Source organism: Rhyacophila brunnea, unplaced genomic scaffold (assembly GCF_057557595.1).
Source record: "Rhyacophila brunnea isolate RB1 unplaced genomic scaffold, BYU_Rbru_1.0 scaffold_17, whole genome shotgun sequence".
Lineage (NCBI taxonomy): Eukaryota > Metazoa > Arthropoda > Insecta > Trichoptera > Rhyacophilidae > Rhyacophila > Rhyacophila brunnea.
In genome coordinates, this window is record NW_028232827.1 from 8,118,109 (window position 1) to 8,138,803 (window position 20,695).

A 20,695-nucleotide genomic window follows, 5' to 3' on the forward strand; every position below is an offset into this window, starting at 1 on the left:
ATAGACTAATTGTATGGAACAAGTAATTTTACTTTTGTTTGGTGCTAACGTCCGAAATGTTGTGGCGCCGTTTTTTGACAGCTACGTAAAGTTTGTAGATTTATGTTTTGATGATATATAGATATTTAATGAATCCGAAATGTCTAAAAGTAGTACTAATAATAAACCCTTCGAGCAACTACACTATCCCACGCTCTTCGAATGGGAATTCTTAAACAATTGTAGTGAAAATAATCTATTGGAATGCGCGAAGTTTTTGTGTCAAACCATTATAAAATTCAACGGTAGGTAATACTTTTGTAATTTATAAATTATTTAACATTTATTGTTTATTAGGTTACATCTATTTATTTATAGCTTACAATAGTGAAATTCCTTTGCAGCTTTATTTTCTCTGTGATTACTTCATTCTCAACTTTTTTTTGGCACAATGCCAGATGTGTGCTGAATCAAAAATCTAGAATAATTTGCTTGAAATAACTGATAGGTATACCCACGATGACCGAGCGGCTAACGCGTCGCTTTATAATTTCGTAAGGTTCGAATCCTGGGTCTGGCAAATACACATATTGCTTGTCATTGTCTGTTTGTAGTCAGCATAGACCTAATAGGTTGAGCAAGTGGCTAACATCAATATCTCGTAAAAACAAAAATCTGTTAATATAACCTCCTCTCTGTGGAGGCCCATTTGAAATTAGGATCGGACATGGTCAAAATAAATGTATGTTGGTCTGGATTAGTCTTAAAAGTGCATGCGCCGTTTAAAAACAAATAAGTGAAATAAATATCACAGAGAACATTCGAACCAAATCATGAATGCCACAAGACAACTATGAAGGAAAATTATCTACCTACTATTTAATATTTTTTATTTTACAGGTATATCTCGAGCTTATAATGCTCTCCTAACTGAAAAGAAACAGTTTGAGAACAACATTCTCAAACTTACTGAACATTGTAAATAGTAAGTAACTATTGAGGGTCGTTCCATAAATGACATCACACGATTTTGGGTATTTTACATGTCTCAAAATCTTTCATATCCCTGTATAATTATGTCACATTTCTTAATCCCCCCCCATTCGTCACATTATATCAATATGGTGTGATATCATATATGGACGACCCCTTATTCTTGTATTCAATGGTGAAGGCTCTTTACTAAGCTTACCTTAAAAAATATCAGGGTTGAAGACTTGCTACAAAACAATTCTATTGAACTTGATTTACCTTAACTTATGAAGAAATTATTTAATTGCGAAAATCTATTAAGCAGTGAAATGTAATTAAGTATTGATACAGGTGATTTAATTGTGTGCTTATTTAAATTAGGCAGTGACATCTATCTGACTACAATGAAATCTCCGGATTATTCAAGCCTACATGATTAGTGTAAAATGTAATAAATGCAATATTTTTTTTTTCATGCTGTATTTGTAAGAGTTAGCAAGAAGTTTACCCAGTGACGTCCCGTGGGGGTAGGCAGATTGAGCGTCGCTTGGGGCGGCAGTTACTCGAAGGGCGGCAAATTGATGAGAATCGTTTGGTATATAATATAGAAATAGCAACTTAAACGTATTAATAACGAAAATATTTTTCCATTAAAAAAATTCAGCTCACTGGTTGGAAACAAAGTGTATTATACAAAAAAAGTTTAACAGGACTGTAATTTTTTGTCGAGTTTGCGATGTCTAGTTTAATTCCGTTGCCACTCGACGTCCTTGGTGACCGACATTCGTCTCTGTTCTGGCAGAACACACTAACTGGAGAATACTAGTTTTGAGTAATTTGACTTTGAAGTAGTTAAAATGTGTGAAATAATGGTCTATCATGTGAGTTTATTAAGTAATCGTAAAAAGGATGACTTTAAAATTAAGACTGTTTATTTATTAAGAAGGTTTCCAGACGGTAAAGTTTGAAATAATGAACATTTTGGTACTAACTCAATTTGTCATTTTTTCGAATTAGTGTCTTCTGCCAGAACAGTGACGATATATTCATATGAAACGACACATCCACGGATGATAAAAAATACTGTATACAAAAATGGGTCGGCAGTTTGGCGCTGTCCAGGGGCGGCATTTTGTCTAGGGACGTCACTGAGTTTACCGCATAGCTATCAGAAAAACAATTGTATAAAAATAACAGTTTGATAAAGACTCCAATGGTGGTCTTATTTTTCTGCTGGAAATGTTTGGTTTCAAACCCTGCCCCAATTATTATAAAATTTATATACATACCTTGTTAAAATCATTATTAAAATGTATTTCAATTAGTATGAATATAAGTAAACTAATTATATATTATTAGTAAATAAATTGACTACATTATTTAATGCAAATATACACATACGGAAAAAGACATATCTACATAAGTAGTTACAAAACTATGACCAGGGAACACAGAATTGATGGGAACTGAAATACTTAACGGGTGTGCAGTAATATGCAACCGATCTCGAGTGTGGAAGAATATAGATAAACTTAAACACGTGTCAAGAATATGTCATTTTAAACTTGTCCTTCGTTCTGACAACTGCTCTCGGTTTATGTACTGACGCTCATTCAACATTGGTGTATTTGAAGATTGCAACACACACTATTTATTGCATGTTTATAATTTGTGTTTCATTTTCGTAGGACACTCACACCTCCAACAGAGGTATTCTTCGCTACTGCAATATATATAACCTCTTTTACAATAGATTGTTTTCTTAATGCATCGTCATTATCGATAGATTCTGACTGCTCTTCCAGCTAAAACCGCTGTGTTAGTAATTCCATCTGTGTTTGGGATCTGTAGCATGCTTCTTCGCAGCGACATTTCACAGTTAAAGCTAAGTTGACTTGGCAGTTCCCATATTGTGAAGCAGTGGCAAAGGGTGGAGGTAGGCTGTTAAGATCCGCCATAAATAATGCACACTAAACTTTGTCAGTCATACGTATGTGTGTTCTTTGAAATAAGACTACAATCTGCAGATGATGTTGGTTAGTTTTTAAAATTCAACTAAACCCTGCGAAAACCAAGCCATGATAGATAATAATCAAAAAATACTCGTCTATCTATAAAATACGAGGGTGGGTCAATAAGTCCTTAGAAAAGCCGACAGGTGGCGCGACTAGTACTGTAAGCGGTTTGTTTTCATGCAGCGGCACTACCGATTCAGTATGCTGCGAAGTTTCAATCAGATTGGTCGGGTTGTTGTGTGTTTCTCGTACATTTAAAAAAAAAATTTGCTTGTGGAAAATGGAAAAATGGAAAATGGAGAAAATTGAGTTTAGAGCTGTTATTAAACATTTTAATATAAAAGGGTTAACAGCAAAGGAAATAAAAAATGAGTTGGATTTAGTTCACGGCATATCTGCTCCTTCACTTGCAACTATTTATAACTGGTTAAATGAATTTAAACGTGGTCGTACATCAACAAAGGATGAACCACGCTCAGGACGTCCTGTAGAGGTGACTACACCAGAAATGATCAATAAAATCCACGATATGGTGTTAAGCGACCGAAGATTAAAGTTGAGTGAGATAATTGAGGTTACAGGGATCTCAAAAGGTAGCGTCATTTCTATTTTACATGACAAATTGGGCATGAAAAATCTTTCTGCAAGATGGGTGCCGCGTTTGCTCACAGTCGACAATAAACGCAATAGGGTGGTGGCCTCTAAAGCCCTGTTGTCGCTCATGCAACGCAATCCGGATGAATTTTTTCGTCGCTTTGTGACTGTAGATGAAACATGGATACACCACTATACTCCCGAGACGAAAGAACAGTCAAAGCAGTGGATTGCGAAAGGCGAACCATGTCCAAAGAAGGCGAAAACCGTAAAATCAGCTGGTAAGGTTATGGCTACTGTATTTTGGGATGCACGTGGAATTATTTTCGTTGACTATTTGGAAAAAGGAAAAACAATAACAGGGGATTATTATGCATCTTTATTGGACCAGCTAAAAAACAAAATTGAAGAAAAACGGCCTCATTTAAACAGGAAAAAAATCCTCTTTCATCAGGACAATGCCCGTGTTCACACATGTTTACGATCAATGGCTAAAATTGAAGAATTGAAGTTCGAATTGGTCGACCACCCACCGTATTCGCCAGATTTAGCCCCCAGTGACTTTTTCCTTTTCCCAAACTTAAAAAAATGGCTAAGTGGACAACGTTTTTTTTCAAATGAAGAAGTCATCGATCGGACAAATGCTTATTTTGAGGACCTTCCGAAAACTTATTTTTCTGACGGTTTAAAAAAAATTGAGAAACGTCTAACCAAGTGTATTGAGCTCCAAGGAGATTATGTTGAGAAATAAAAAAAAAATACAAAAATAAAAACTGTTTTAATGCTTTTTTCTAAGGAATTATTGACCCACCCTCGTATCTAAAATTATGCAATTAAATTATACATAACTTCGGATATTTTATAGAGAGAATAATATTTTTCATCTATTATAGTTTGGCTGAGCCAGGGTTTAATGAATTTAAAAAAATGAACGACAATATGTATAATATGTATTCTTAATCCAACGATATGAATGAAGTATGAATGCAAAAGTGTGCACAATTTTGCCGTATTGCCCAAAATATACCAAAACTATAATGGTTTACTATACTATAAAACTATAATGGTTACTATATAAGGTAGAGTTAAGAGTGTTCGTTGTCAGTGTGTGTTTGCCTTTGGTGAGTGTACACGACGCCTGAAGATGCCGAAAGGCGAAACCTGGGTCGCAAAAAACCACTTAAATGGAATAGTACAGAGCTTGAATCCATTAGAATTTATAATGGTTTGATTTGGGTTTAATTGATTTTTAAAAACTAACCAATACCATCTGCAAATTGTAGTCGTTATTGTGGACTATTAATGTCGGATCTTAACAGCCTACCTCCACCCTTCGCTACTGTTGTGAAGTCAGCATGTATTATAGATATTTTATACTGAATAATATAATTTCTTTTAGCTTGGAAAACTGCAAGAATTGTACAAAACTGCAGAAGAAATTGAATGACCAGGGCACTGTGATGAAAACACTCGGTAAATATTTTTTATATAAGAAAAGATATCAATAATTATTTTGCTTAAAGCATAAGTGTTCAACAAAAGTGTGTTACCAGTGCATGTAAAACATTAATGATAACATATTTAAAAAAAAAATTGGTATTTTGACTTCTGCATCCTAATCAAGGTCATAGTAAAACTGGCATGTGACTGCAACAGAGAACGTTCTCAGTGACCAGTAGAGGTGGGAAAACTGGTCGATTTTGAAGACTAAGTATACTTACTACCAGTATAAAAAAATACTTAGTATAGAAACTTGTTCCAAAATACTATATAGATCGTTTGGCGTGCGTATGCGACAAACGTTTCATACTCAACTGAAACTAAAACTAACTCCATATTAGTATTTGAAATACGTATCGGCTCAGGGAACTCAGACTGTGTATCGGCTTCAATAGAATCGCTAAAAGTATGCTGAGCTCCGCTTGTCGAGAAGTCCCATTTATTATACAATTTTAAAAACATTTTAAATTTATGAGTTGTTTTTCTGTTAGGTTACAATATTCTTGTTAACAAAAATGAATAACAGTGATTTTTTTTAAATTTTAAACATGTTTTGAGCGGTCGTATAACAAGCCTAAGCCTGTGCGTCATGTCACCACTGTGCTGCGACACAAAATGTATGACCTATTATTCAAACATTCGAACGCAGTAGTCTAATAAATTAAAATATACCTATATTCAAGTGCTATTTCATTTACGCGCATGGTATCTCGCTCGCGCGCATTTAATGTCAATAGTGTTGAAAGTCTACCAACTAGCGAGTGCACAGAACAGCGACTCGCGATGACATCATCACAAGTTTTTTGGAATAAGTTTATTGGGCCACACATACTGAGTATGGGTAGTTTCATCCGAAACTTGAGTACATAAACTGATGACAGTATTTCCAACTCACCTCTACTAAGTATACTTACTACCGGTATAAAAAAATACTTAGTATCAAAACTTGTTCCAAAATACTTACTAGTATTTGGAATACTATATAGAGCGTTAAGCGTGCGTATACTCAACTGGAACTAAAACTTAACTCCGTATTAGTATTTGAAATATCGGCTTCAATAGAATCACTGAAAATTCACTGAGCTGGGCTTTTCGCAATGTCCCATTTATTATAATTTTTTTTAACACATTTTAAAATCTATGAGTTTTTTTATGTTATGTTATAATATTATTCTTGTTAAGATAAAACTGATAACAAATATTTTTTTATTTTAAACTGCTGTCACTCCACTACATTTCCGAGGGAGTATGCTGCTACAGAAAATTTATGACCTATTATTCATACATAAAATGATGTCATTCACATGCATAGACTAATAAATTAAAATATAATTGTATTTAAGTGGTATCTCGCTCGCGCGCATTTAATGTCAATAGTATTGAAAGTCTACCAACTAGCCAGCGACTCGTGAAGTTTTTTGTTGCAAGTTTTTTGGAACAAGTTTATTGGGCCACACGTACTGAGTATGGGTCGTTTCAACTGCTACTTGAGTACACAAACTGGTGACAGTATTTCCAACTCTCCTCTAGTGACCAGTATATGAGTTAAGGTAGGAAAATTTTTAGGAACAGAATAGTATACTTAACTACATGACAAAGTGGATAAAAGTAGATGAGGTTGATTACTTTCATTTAGACTCGACCGGCCGACCACGTTAATTGCTTGACTCGTGAAAATTTCAACAATAACAAAACACTATGTATTATGTACTTAGACTATTTTGTCTTTTATGTCACGAAAACTACTGTTGAGTGATTTTGTGAATATCCGGAGAACCTTAATGGAAATGATGATGAGAATTCCATGCACAGTTGCCACACTTTGACGACGACGATGTTAAGATTTTGAAAATCGAGCAAATCTAAAAGTTTCAATCCCAACACGTGCACACACCACACAATCAAGTTTTCTTGCCTTTAGCCTGAGAAATATTGTTAATATTTCGGAAGCCGGGTTTTGCATTTTAACATATCTCACAATGCCACATGCGAATACCATGCCACAAAAAACATGCGAGTAGCTCTCTTCAGCGCAGCGGTAGCATGTGTATCATGTCGTTCAAAGTAGCTCGCATTGTAAATGGAAGGAGTGGTAGGGAATGCACAGTACGAGTCATCAGCATGTCTGAATGTGCCCCATGAGTACCTATGTGTTAGTCAGTGGCGAAGGGTGGAGGTATGCTGTGAAGATCCGCCATAAATAGGGCACATCAAATTTTAACATTAGTCATACGCATTTGTTTTTATTGAGCTCAGATTATAATTTACAGATGGTGTTGGTTAGTTTTTAAAAATCAATTAAACCTCGCCTAAACTACACCATAATAGTTTTGGTATACTTTGGGCGATATGACAAAATTGTGCACACTTTTTCATTCATACTTATTTGTTTTCGTTGGATTAAGAATACATATTGTTTGTTCATTTTTTTAAATTCATTAAACCCTGGCTAAACCAAACTATAATAGATAAAAAACATTATTCTATCTATAAAATATCCGAAGTTATGTATGATTTAATTGCATAATTTTAGACATTTTATAGATAGACGAGTATTTTTTGACTATTATCTATTATTGGTTGGTTTTCGTAGGGTTTAATTGAATTTTAAAATCTAACCAACACCATCTGTAAATTGTAGTATTATTTCAATGAAAACAAATACGTATGACTGACAAAGTTTAGTGTGCACTATTTATGACAGATCTTAACAGCCTACCTCCACCTTTCGCCACTGGTGTTAGTAGTATATTATCTATGTAATATTAGCTAGCAAAATGCGTAGCTAACCTGTGTAAATTGACCATTAAACATCCGAGTAACCCGCATACGACCTACTTGCCAAAAGCATTCTTTCAGAGCCTTTATGCTCAGTACTAATTTGTATTTTTTATTTTCAGCCAATATATTTGGTCAAATATCAACAGAAAACGCGGCCGTAAATATATCATCTACTTCAAAGAACTCATTAGAAAAAGCTCACAACATATTCACTCAGTTGTTGGTAGATAATCCTGATGATATTCCTCAAGATACTGATGCAAACGCTGTAAAAAGTGCTCCTCGCATCAGTAGGAAAATAAAAAGTCGAAATTCACCCGATGTTTCTGATTCTGACATTCTGAAGGAGTGTGCTGCAACGTTTATGACACCGAAGAAGAGGTTGAAGATCAGCTCCATTATTTCACCGACAAAAGAGGCCTTTGTTGATGTGAATGTAGAAGCAGATAGCATGACCAGTCCTATATTAGGAAAGGCCAAAATTCGCTCCTATGAATCTAGAACTACATCAATTGTCAGGTATGAAATTAATACCAGTTTTATGGAAGTCATTAGAATATCACAATGGCTGAGTTGATAGAACAGCATTCTCTGGAGCCGTAGGTCGCTGATACGTCCGGGGAAAAAATCCATGTTATATTATTCAATGCGTGTTTGATCTAGTTCAGTGGTCGGCAAACTCATTAGTCAACAGAGCCAAATATCAACAGTACAAGATTGAGATTTCTTTTGAGAGTCAAATTTCTTAACCTTAAACTATATAGGTAGGTACACTGCTTATTAACTTAATAAACTTTAATTAAAATTGTGAGTCTTAATACTTAATAATGATCATATTTATTGATAAAAATCAATTTGTAAGTATGGAATCCATAAAATTAAATCATGACAATGACTGACAAACACTTAATGTGAACAATGGCCTTGCATCTTGGAAAGTTTGGGTAAGTCAGGTTTGTATATTGTTGTTTTTATTTTTAGGCAAGATGCCATATCCTCATCAATAAGACGACTTCTCAATTTACTATTGATAAGGTTCATGCTTGAAAAAGATTGTTTTCATGAATATGTAGAACCGAAAAGGGAAAGAACAGCAAATGCTAGTTTTTTCAACTAATCATATGAAACAGAGCCGCATTCAAGGGGCCAAAGAGCCGCGGTTTGCCGACCACTGATCTAGTGCAAGGAACATGTCACCCACAAGGGGAGGGTTGACAGGACTGTAGCCTTGAGGCCCGAGCTTAGGAGGGAGCCAGTCGAGTGAGATAAACACAAATCTAAAATTCACTCTTAAGAGTAAAAATAGTTGTCTGCGGCGCTATTTCAATTAAAGGTTATCATTATAAAATATATTACGTAGCTGGGTGATGCAATGATATAATATAATGAAATGATAATTGCGCCTAGAATTTTATTTTATACTTATTTTTAGTGTGCCTGTTTAATAAAAGTGGCTATATTTAATCCAATATGGCGAAGGGTCACAAAATTGTCGCGATTGATGTTCCATAATATGATCCATATCCATAACACGGAATACCCATCATTTTACCGCTGAATATCATTTTGGGAACACTACTGTAGAACATCACACTACCTCTAATCTTATTGATATGTAGGGGGGTCCGCCAAACATCCTGGCCCTGGGGCCCACTTACGGATGTGGAGGCCATGGCAAGGACCCAATGGGTTAGGCAAATGGCTGATAACCAATTCTCGTAAAAATGCCTATTAATATAACCTGTACTCTCTGTAGTAGACATGTTCTGCTTAGAAGCAAACAAGGTTTAATAACAATGATTATATAAAAATAATATATGTAGGTATATATATTATATTTTTTTTTAACATGTCATATACATTACAAATATCAATTTAAGACATTCACAAGATGCCATTCAAGACTGTAATACAATATCTACATTCTTGTACCTAAACTATTTTTTATTTAATTAATAATACAAGAATTAAAATTTTAGCATTCGTAATGGGTTTCTAAGGTTTCCGAATTATGGTTATCATATTTTATAATTTGAATCATGGTAATTCATGGCATTCCACCGAACTATTCCGGGTAGCAGATAAAGAAATGATCATCCTGATGGTGGCCGACCTCCGTTAGGAGATGGCACGGTAAGAAGAAGAATAACATTACTAATTTCGATTCATAGTTGCTGTCAGGATTACTCCAAATGGAATTTAAATATAATTTTAACAAGTTAAGTTGATATAGTGGAACCATGGATATGTTCAGATGGAATTACTTCTTGTCTGCACGAATTGGGCAGAGCTAATGTGATTGCATTAAGCCTATTGCATCAGCTTCTCTCACTCGGTGCCCCTCCGACTACATCTAGTTTCATGTCAAAACTATCAAACCTCACAGTGATGTGATATGTGTATATTGTTGATATTCTATTGTTTTATCTAGATCAGAAGATATAACTGCAACAATAAATGAATGCCTTCCAGAAGTTAAGGAAGCCACTGAAGATGTGCCTGTAAAAATATACACCAGTCCATCGCTATTGAAGAGTACGAATTCCAGCGATGAGAAGATTCCAATATCAAAACCGGAAACATCAAATTCCCCAGCGGTAGTATTGTCAGAAAAGAAAATTGACAGGATAAAACGGCACTCAATTAGTTTATTACAAGAGCTAAATGTTGCTGTTAAAGATGATTCTAAAGCCGATGCGACCAAGCGTAAAAAGATAGCAAAATGTAAAGCGATGAAGCAGTCCAGGTTATCCTTCTCGAAGGCCAAACAGAAGCTGCCACCCTTAGATATATCTATGGCGCAAAACTTTTTCGGAGGCATCAGGAGCACATCGACAGAGTATATCGATGATGATGCTATGCTTAAAGCCGGCATGCAAGCGTCTCTTGAAATATCAAAGGTATTATTTCATATTTTACATGCACATGCTTTCCCTCTATCAACCCTGATGTGTCCGCACCCTTTCAGACAAGAATAAGAGAAGCCTTTAAAAAAATTTCTATCTGTAAGAAAACTGATAGTTAAATGGACATGTTCCATTTTGACGACACTCCCGACCTGCTCTCATTGCGCAATGACCAATAGAATTTATATACACATGTGGGTCTATTCTATACTTATCGAACACTAAATTGATAAATAGTATCAAACTTAGGGTAGGTTTGTATCAAAATATTAGCACTTATTGTAACAATTACACGAAGCCGGTTTTTATTGTTGCAATAAGTGCGATATTTTAACAGCAGCAAGATAGGTGATAGCGGTCGATAAGCATAGAATAGACCCATTGGTATCTATAATCAACATAAAAATCAATTTCACTATTTTAATTTAAACATATTTTTTTTATTTGTAGTGTAGGTGCTATCTTATTAAACGACAGTGTTGCCCATGGCCCCCACAAGGGCTGACAGGGCTCTAGCCTAGGGGCCCGGGCTCTGGAAGGGCCCGGCGTGGCGAGCCGACCAGATAAGTGAGATAAACACATCACAAATTTGCTCTAATAGCAAGAAAAGTCGCCTGCGTCGCTATTTTACTTGATAATATTAATAATTAAAACTATTTAGTTGTACGATGCAATTTTTTACTGTGTGCCGATACTCGACAACTCCATAATTCAAATGGATGTACTCGTACATATAAAAAATCGCTAAAAAAATTTTTTATTATTAAATTATTTTACCATTTGGATAACGCTACTGCAGCGCGGCAGACTGACTTTACCCTTAGCGATAGCCCGCCAAACATCCTAGCCTAGGGGCTCGCTTCAGGATGTGGGGGCCATGGTGTTGCCAATTTATAAATAGACTCCATGATTACTTTGAAAACAAGAAAGACAATGATGGACCACTCTGGTGGCTATCCGACTATACGTAAGATGGACAATGTAATATATTATGCCGATGTCTTTACTAACCAGAGGCACCTAGCGGAAAAATACGAAGCTTGCAATTTGTATCAGAAAACATTAAAAAGAAAAATATTTTTAAGATAAACTTAAAATAATTGTAAAAAAATATAATAAAATGTGAATTTGTCGCAAAACCCCATCTTATTATTACATATTTTATGGTCATATTTATTATTAAAATTTAGTTAGTAATTATAAACAATAAAAATACTACACTCAAGAGGTGTAAAATCGTCCATTCTGGAAACAATGGTAACGTATTGGTAATTAGGCGAAAGGCGAAACCCGGGTCGCAAAAAATTACTCAAATGGAATAGTACAAAACTTATATCCATTAGAATTTTAATTCAAATTCCATCAAGTACCTTCGGTCGATAGTATTAATATTATAATATAACTTTTAAAAAATGAAATCACATTTTAAGTAGATTCTAAATTTGGTATGGTTTCGGTGGTTGCAAAGGTGATTTGATATCAAGTAACATTCTTCTTTTTAGATAAATATAAATGACGAGTTAAGATTATCGCAGCAAGACGATGATGACGTCATCAACGCCAGCCCGTCATATGCGCATCAGCCAGTAATAAAATGGCCCAAGATGAAACACCAGATAAAGTAAGTGCTGGATTCGTAGGAGTTGGTCGAAAATGAAGACGAATCCTGAACCTTTGTAGGAAAGGTATTTGTGTCATTATGATGGCCATTCTTTTCTCATTATACAATACACATATACTCGTAATACTAATCATATAACTACATACTTCAAGCCCTAAAATAGTGTCATTTTAAACCTGCTTTAGTAATTTAGAATGAAGCCATATTTCTTTCATAATAAATCCATGGCTACGGCATTTTTCTGAATTATACATTAATCAAACAAGTACATGATAAATTAATTTTAATTCCTCATAACGGCTCTCATGGTGCAGTGCGTAAGGCGCTGACCTTCCATCCCGGAGCTCTGGGTTCGATTCCCGGTGAGGTCAAAATATATTTACATAATCTAATATGTAAATTCCTCAAGCCTGGGAGTTTTACCACTGTTATTGGGATTCACGGCCTGTTGTGGTGTTTAATAAAGAAACAAATAAATTTAAAAAAAAAAAGGTGTTTTGTTAAATATCTTCATTAAAACATTCTATTGGAATTTGTAATTGCATGTAATTTAATTTGGAAGAAAGTTTTTCATAGAAAAATTTATATTCCAGGACTAGAACGGCCTGTTTTTACGTCTTGTTATACTGTACTCTTATATATTGACAGTTTACAGTTATTTGCGATTTTTTGTGATTCGTCTAAATATTCTAAACAATGATAGTTATTGGTAATCATAGAAAACTTGTTTTATGCTTATCACACTAATGCAATACCAAATAAATTTCCCATGATAGTACACACTGAGACACATCTGTGTGTGAACTAATAATGAACTTTGTATAAAAACTGTTTATAAACATTTTTATACAAACTTTATGAACATTTAAGAGTTTCCAGAATAAACGTAGCAGTGAAGAACTAGGGACCGAGGAGTGGAAGGAACTAGGGAAGGCCTTCATCCAGCAGTAAATGAATATGTTCGGATGCAAATGTCCATGTGTTTTGTATTCTACCGCAGATAGAAAACATTGTCAACAGTGTTCTTGGTCTAGACTAGGTTTCACAGCACATAAGTGTGATTGATGCTTGCAGTGAGAAATGACCATATAGCAGCTAATCTAATCATTATCATTAGTAACCATTTTTTCAGCTTCACTGCCATATATTTGATCCCGAACTCTGTCGAAGATGATTTTCTACAACGACTTTGTAATCGCCTTACTTAATTTGTTCAGGAAGGAAAACATTGAACCGCAAAACAAAATGGACATATCCGAAGATGCGACCATGATGTTTGCGGCGGAGCAGAGGCCGGTGAAGGAAGAAGTGTTGAGCGAACCTTTTGACGGAGACATGTCTGACCTGACACTCCTACCGACCACGCGCTGCCATGGAAATACAACACCTCAGCCTGCAGAGTCATCCAATCCCGAGTATTGCAATGTTGCATTTATTTTGTTTTTATTTACAAGCTGTTCTTTCAATGCATAAGGTTTTTGCTCTAGTAAGCAAATGTGGTGTGGTGCCCGACTTGCCATTTGGTAGTGGAAAATTTAATTGATGTAGTACATTGTTAATAATTATTTTGTAAATAAGTTAATAACGTTTACCTTACCTACTCCACATGCAAGCTTGTTAGATAAGCACTTCATAGATATGCTGGGCAAAAAATACATTTTTACAATTTTGAAGCAACCCAAACGATCCTGCTGAATGTTAATAATACCATCACATGCCTGCAGGTTGTTCCGATAACTTTGATGTATTGGCATACGCTGCTGTAGTACAGTTGAATTCCTTTGACGCAGCTAGTCTCGATATGTCGCTGTCTCATAGTTACGTTGCTACTATTGGACTGCCGAAAGATTGTGTATGCTTGTGGTCAGTGGCGCACCCAGGATTTAATATTGGGGGGGCCCATGGAGGATAATGTAAATTAGTCCCATAGGCTCCTTTTCTTCTTCACAGCCTAATTTCTCATTTATCAGTCTTTTGTATATTGCACTCGGTGTACCTACACCATGGTCCCCACATCCTGAAACGGGCCTTCAGGCTAGGATATTTGGCGGGCCCCCTACCTACCGCTAAGATTAAAGGCAGTGTGAAACACTACATTAAAGTTTTTCAAATTGTGTTTTAGTTCAAATTAAGGTCACCTTACAGTGAATTATTGGCGATTTTTAATACATCTACTTTAATAATGGAGCTGTAGAGTATCGACACATAGTAATCAACAAAATATATTGCACAATTATATAATTGAAAATGTTCATGGTCATGAAGTATAATAGCGTTATTAAAGCTAATTTATGTGTGTTTATCGCACTTATCTGGTCAACCCGACACGCCGGGCCCCCCACAGCCCGGGCCCCCAGGCTAGAGCCCTGTCAGCCCTTCCCAGCCATGACCTACACCACTCTGGAATTCGGGTGGACACCGAGAATTTTTTGACAGTTCCATTAGGGATTGGGTTTCTAAAAAAACCTGACATTAGTGTTTCCAAATTTTTGTGTTAGAAATTAAAATCTAAGATTTTTTTTCTAAAAATGGTGCTGGAGAATTACAAATCATTTTTTTGCCGTGTTATTTGTCTAAGCCAAAGGTATAGTTTATTGGCTTTCAATTTCAATGTTTAAAATCATTCTGATAATTTTCATGCTTGGGGGGTGCCAGGGCCCCTTGGCCCCCCCCCTGGGTGCGCCTCTGCTTGTGGTTCTTTACTTTAATATCTCCAGCTATCACTTTATTGTTGTTCAGCAACTATGGTTAGCCATTGGTATTGGTCTACTGGCTACTAAAGCAGCTCATCTTCATCATTGGCACCAGCAGACTGTTTGGGGGCTATTTTATGTTTATAAAAAAAATACTACATGCACGAAAAAGAAACTTGAGTTTTGGCTAAATCTATTGTAGATACAGTATATCCCCTATTTTACGTTTTTTAAGGGACTGAAAAGAAAAACCTAATTGGAGGGAAAATTTAAAAGGGGGGTATTGAAAAAAGGAACATTTAAATTGTATGTTTCTAACGTTTTATTAAAAAACAACATTCAATTAAAATTTTTATTGAATTTTTTTTTATTTTTCATGTATATTATTTTGTTGCATTTTTGTTATGTAATTCTCACCTTACGCCGTTCGAATGTTACGACCCAATCATTGTCAAGCGCGGGTAACTCGCATATTTTGAATATTTCCGACGTAAATCGCGGGAAAGAAAAACGTAAATGCGGGTATTAAATGTACTGAAATACATCGGGACTGAAAAAATTGCCGGGAAAACGTGAATTCCGGGCACGTAAAAACGATGTTATACTGTAGTTGCATGGAGCTTTTTATATTAGTTAACATTTACAAAACTTTTTGTTTTAAAATTAGTAGCAATCATTAATCAAAAATATGTTTTAAAAAATGATACTTTCCGACATTTACAATTCATTTGATTGAATGTCTTATCATAGAGAATTGTCATTATGTCAAATGATATTAGATATAACATTCTTTCTTTTTTTTTTTAATCTTTTATTAACCCGGCACCTGCCTCAAAAATCGTATGACGCACCATAACTACGCATGAATTTCATTATCGTCTTTGTTCTATACTAAAAAAAGCAATAAAAAATATGTCACAGCTCCAGTCGAGAACCCAAAGCCATTAAGATAATTTCGACACACTAAAAAACCGTAATAAATCAGTTATAATATCAGAAACACTCGAACAAACGAATGCTATCCAAATTTGAAAGAACTTACCGCAAGTCGCCATTTTGTAGCAACTAGTTAGAGCTCTGCGCGGTATGTAATATTTTGACACTTGTGCATACGTTCCCACGAATCGAGCGTTACTAATTTTCAAGTGCATATCGATAAATCACATATTAATGTCTTCGGGTTGAGTCGTAAACAAATATAAAGGGGACCCTTTTAATATATTTAAACTACACAAACACTTCACTTATTGAATATTATTGATAAATTAACACGAACTCACATATTAAAAAAAAAAACAAATACAATAATAAACCTATTTTAAAATTCTTTAGATGTGTGATATATTTTAAAGCAAGGTGACAGACATAACGCAACATCACACGTTGGGCACATATAGCGAGAGAGTTTTGTTTTTTTCGGATTTTTTTTAGAATTCCCGCATACGAAACATCTTCTTCTAGGCTTATCGGTATTTTGTGTCGGTAAAATGTATTCTGGCAAATGTCCCGTTGCACTTTTGGGCAATAATCGTACGGGATTATCGCTAGTTGACGCTGTCGGCTTAGGCAGGGGTGCATTTGAAATTCTCACACAATATTTGTCCACTAGTTGTTTTATTACACAGAGTTGAAAATCGCCCAATGTTTTTTTTGTCAGATTTAATAAATTTATATAAATAAAAAGCATTTAATAAATATAAGTCGATCATGTGGAATGCGACCTTTTTATACCACTTGATCGATTTTCTCATACACGACAAGTTGCTAAGCATCATGTCGGACTTATCTACCGTACCCATATTTTTGTTATAATCTATAACACATTTTGGTTTTTCAATGTTTTCGCCAGTTCTATAGTTCACTTTTCCCGTTGGTCCAAATGATGCATCGTGGAGGGTGGATAGCATGTGAACATCCCTCCTATCGTGCCATTTCAGAGCCAAAAGTGGACTATTGTACTTAGCCTCGGTATCTCCCTTTTTCAGTTTGCTGAACTCTGGCATATCTTTACGATTTTTTCTCACTGTACCGCAAGCATTCGTTTTGTGAGAGTGAAGGTATTTAAAGAGCGCCGGACTCGAATACCAGTTATCACACCATAAGGTGTGACCTTTCCCGATATAGTCTTTCATTAGCGTTGTCACTACCGCACCGGAAATACCGAGATTTTCATTGTCTTGTATGTCAGTCCCTTCCCCACAATAAATTATAAAGTCAATAATATATCCTGTCATTACGTCACACATCACAAACATTTTTATTCCAAATCGATGTCTTTTGGAAGGAATGAATTGTTTAAAAATTAATCTACCCTTAAACACGATTATGCTCTCATCTATGCAAAGATTCTGATACGGTATCATCGTTTCCCTAAAAATTGTTCTTGTGTGTTCTAACAGTAATCTAATTTTAGCTAGTCTATCATTTGAGGCGGTCACACTAGGATCAGAAAAATGAAGCATTTGTAAAATAAGTTGGTATCGATTTCTAGCCATTATTTTCCCAAAAATGTCTGCATGCAGGTAAGGATCGGTACTCCAATGTTCCTCTATCGACGTGTGCTTATTTCGAGTCATCAGCATTGATACGGCAAAAAATGTATACAACTCCGGCACTGACGTGTCTGTCCAATTGTGTGACCGCGATTTCGGTCCGAGGTCTCCCGCACTGTACGAATGGTTAAAAAATGTATTCGTTTGGTTCACTATTTCCGACATTATATTTTTATTCAAAAAATGTTCAAAGAAAAGACATTCGGGAGAGGATTCGTCCAAGTCGTTCGATGTCACGCCAGATCGACAATCATTGAATTCGTGAACTATTGGAATATACGGACCAGTTCTCCATGACCGCAAAAATTCAATTGGCTCGTCAGAGTCCGTATCGTCAACATCATGATCAGTCTCATGTTGTTCCAATTCCTCTTCCGACATGTCATAATCTGAGTCCAATTCCTCATTAGTACGCACATTTTCTTCCTCCATATTTACGCACTATAAAACTATGAAATGTTTTTAAAATGTTTAACTACAGTATTAAGAAACGCCAAATCACAGAAACCATTAAACTCACACACCATAGTTATTGATATCAGTATTAATTTTCACATTCACTAAAATGGGACACGGTAGACAGTACAAAAAGTATTTTAAAAATCGCGATAAAATAAAATCATACGTTCAATAGTTAATCATGCCAGTTTTAATGTGATAAGTACACCAGACAGCAAAAAAAGTATTTATCAACGATTGCGGTAAATATTCAACTTGTATGCGATAAATACAATCCCGCGCAATGGCCCGCTCGGTTGAAAGTCTGTCGTATACTGCGCAGTCGCGGCGCGCAGTTCAAACTGATTTCTGTCGACCGGCAAAACTTGGCCGTACGAATTGGTTCGAAACTTTGGTGATTATTTTATATTTAGAACCAATGCTTTTAAAATATGTCATAGGTGGCAGGAGAAGGACAAATCAGGCCAAATTTACGTGAAAAAATCAGTCCCGTATGATAAATATGGACGCGGTGGCATCGATTTATACACATGCGCATTGCGAATTTGGCCGATTTGTACAAGGTGTGTGACATCGGCGCCGGCCGGGTTAAAAGAGCATCATATATGTATAAAATTCTGATCAAATTGAGGTGCATATCGCCTACTATCACGTGACGTACAGTAAGCTGCCGCTACGGGAAAGAATTGTATTTAATGTCGTTTTTCTTGGTGTTTAAAATGTTATCAGACTGATGCTCCCATCCTGTAGCACATTTTGAACCTTAAAACGAACATTGTCAGTTAGAAAAATCTGCCGAAATCACCAAAACAACAATGAGGTCACCTCACGTTGAACCGCACTGAATCGACAACTGCATGACGTTTTGAACGCTTTTATCATCCTCTACATGCCTACACTTTTCGACTGTCATGTCAAAATCACGTTTTTTTTTGTTTTAGCGGTTGGCACTATGTATTTTTTATAAGAATGTTGTCTATTAACTATGGTCTGCATGTTGGGTTCTGTTCAAAATATTATCTATGGATGTCATGCCGCAAGTATTTTAACGTACGCACACGTAGAAACTGTTAAAATTAATTAAAATCAGCATGAATAATGAATAATATTTCAAATTAGTAATACATTATAGTTGACACTTTTCATCAGTGTCATTCTTCAGTGAATTTACGGAGATGGTGCTTGTTCAAAATATTATGCAAAATCACGAAACCATAGCCTAAATTTTCTGCAATGACAGTAGGCGACATGCACCTCAATTTGATCAGAACTTTCCTTACTTACTGCCTTATATAAGCTTAACAGCAAATGCTACATCCATTTGTTTAGAAAATCTTGTCGTCAAGTATTCAGTACCAAACATACATTAAAAAACCATCTGAAGCTTTTCACCCAACTTAAGCCTCAATTACATTGAGCTTCTTTACGAGCTGTTTATTGGCGAATTTAAAAGCGGGTGATTCAGCTACTGCGATTTGATGATTACACACAAAACTTTCCATTCGCTGAGAAGCCACAAGCCAGCGACTATTTTGACGGAACGTAGTTCGTTTTTTTACCGGGAGGTTGGTACTGCGCTCTACTGCGCAGACGCAGTAGGCCCACACGCCGGCGTGTAGCGTGTAAAGTTGACCGGCTTTCAACTTTTCTCGGTAGAGTGTTTACAACCTGCTTATTAGCTTATTCGATGATTACACTGGGCGACTTTACAGGCAGATTGTAAATTCGCCAATAAACAGCTCGTAAAGAAGCTCATTGTAATTGAGGCTTTAGTAATTCGTAGATTCATAGGCAAGTGTTCACAATAAGTAGTCAATCTCCACATGAGGCCACAATGTTTGTCAATACAATTTAATAGTCCTCATAACCACCAAAAGTCAGTATGGTCAACCATCCTATTCGGTGGTTGGATGCATGTAACTGTCCCAGCAGTGACTGGAAGAATATTGAAATAGTTTCTCTTTGTCATAGGATCGGTGCAATTTTGAAAATTCCATCACCGGAAATAATGTACAAAGAGCAGCCCATCAGAAAAAAAGCGGATAAGAAGAAATTACCCGGCTGGAGCTGCGCCAAGTGTAAAGAAGTAAGGAACCCAGCTTATTTATTTTGGTTACACGTAAATTGTACGTATTACATTTCACTGTAGCACAGTTCGCTGTGAGCTTTCTTATCGGAAAGAGATGACCGTATACTATACGGTCATCTCCATTTTCATAGCCGATTTTGGCAATATTCATGAATTCAAGAATGAAAACCTAACCTAACCTAACAAATAATCCAGTAGGTATATTGGCTATTTTCGAAATTTATTTGCTGCTGGCTTCCTGTAAACGTAAACCGACAAGAACTGTGTTTTATAAGACATGAATTTTATCTCAGTACTATATGATCCAAAGAGGTTGGACGGTTTTTAATATACGGCCATATATTTCCGATACAACATTTCACGGTGAAGTGTGATACGGCATTGTAATAATGAGATGTTAATGGTCACTATTCAAATTCTGCTTTTTCTGGGACATCACAGGGTAACATGGTTATCCCTCCGGTAACTGCCTGTTGATCTTCAAATCGTTATGTGGTGGCGTATACTGTGGCGTAACGAATGTTAGGCACCATT

The 20,695-nt window shown here is 35.8% G+C and overlaps 1 protein-coding gene across 1 annotated transcript in view; it reads left to right on the forward strand.

Annotated features, from left to right (window-relative positions):
• LOC147073634 (uncharacterized) overlaps window positions 1-20,695 on the forward strand; it is a 23,363-nt gene continuing 2,668 nt past the window's right edge. The window contains exons 1-8 of the mRNA XM_085944973.1: window positions 1-284; window positions 880-964; window positions 4,960-5,033; window positions 7,961-8,360; window positions 10,273-10,741; window positions 12,250-12,368; window positions 13,586-13,783; window positions 20,044-20,158. Of these exons, the coding sequence (XP_085801099.1) occupies window positions 140-284; window positions 880-964; window positions 4,960-5,033; window positions 7,961-8,360; window positions 10,273-10,741; window positions 12,250-12,368; window positions 13,586-13,783; window positions 20,044-20,158 (1,605 nt within the window). The 5' untranslated portion in view covers window positions 1-139. The remainder of the gene's footprint in view (window positions 285-879; window positions 965-4,959; window positions 5,034-7,960; window positions 8,361-10,272; window positions 10,742-12,249; window positions 12,369-13,585; window positions 13,784-20,043; window positions 20,159-20,695) is intronic.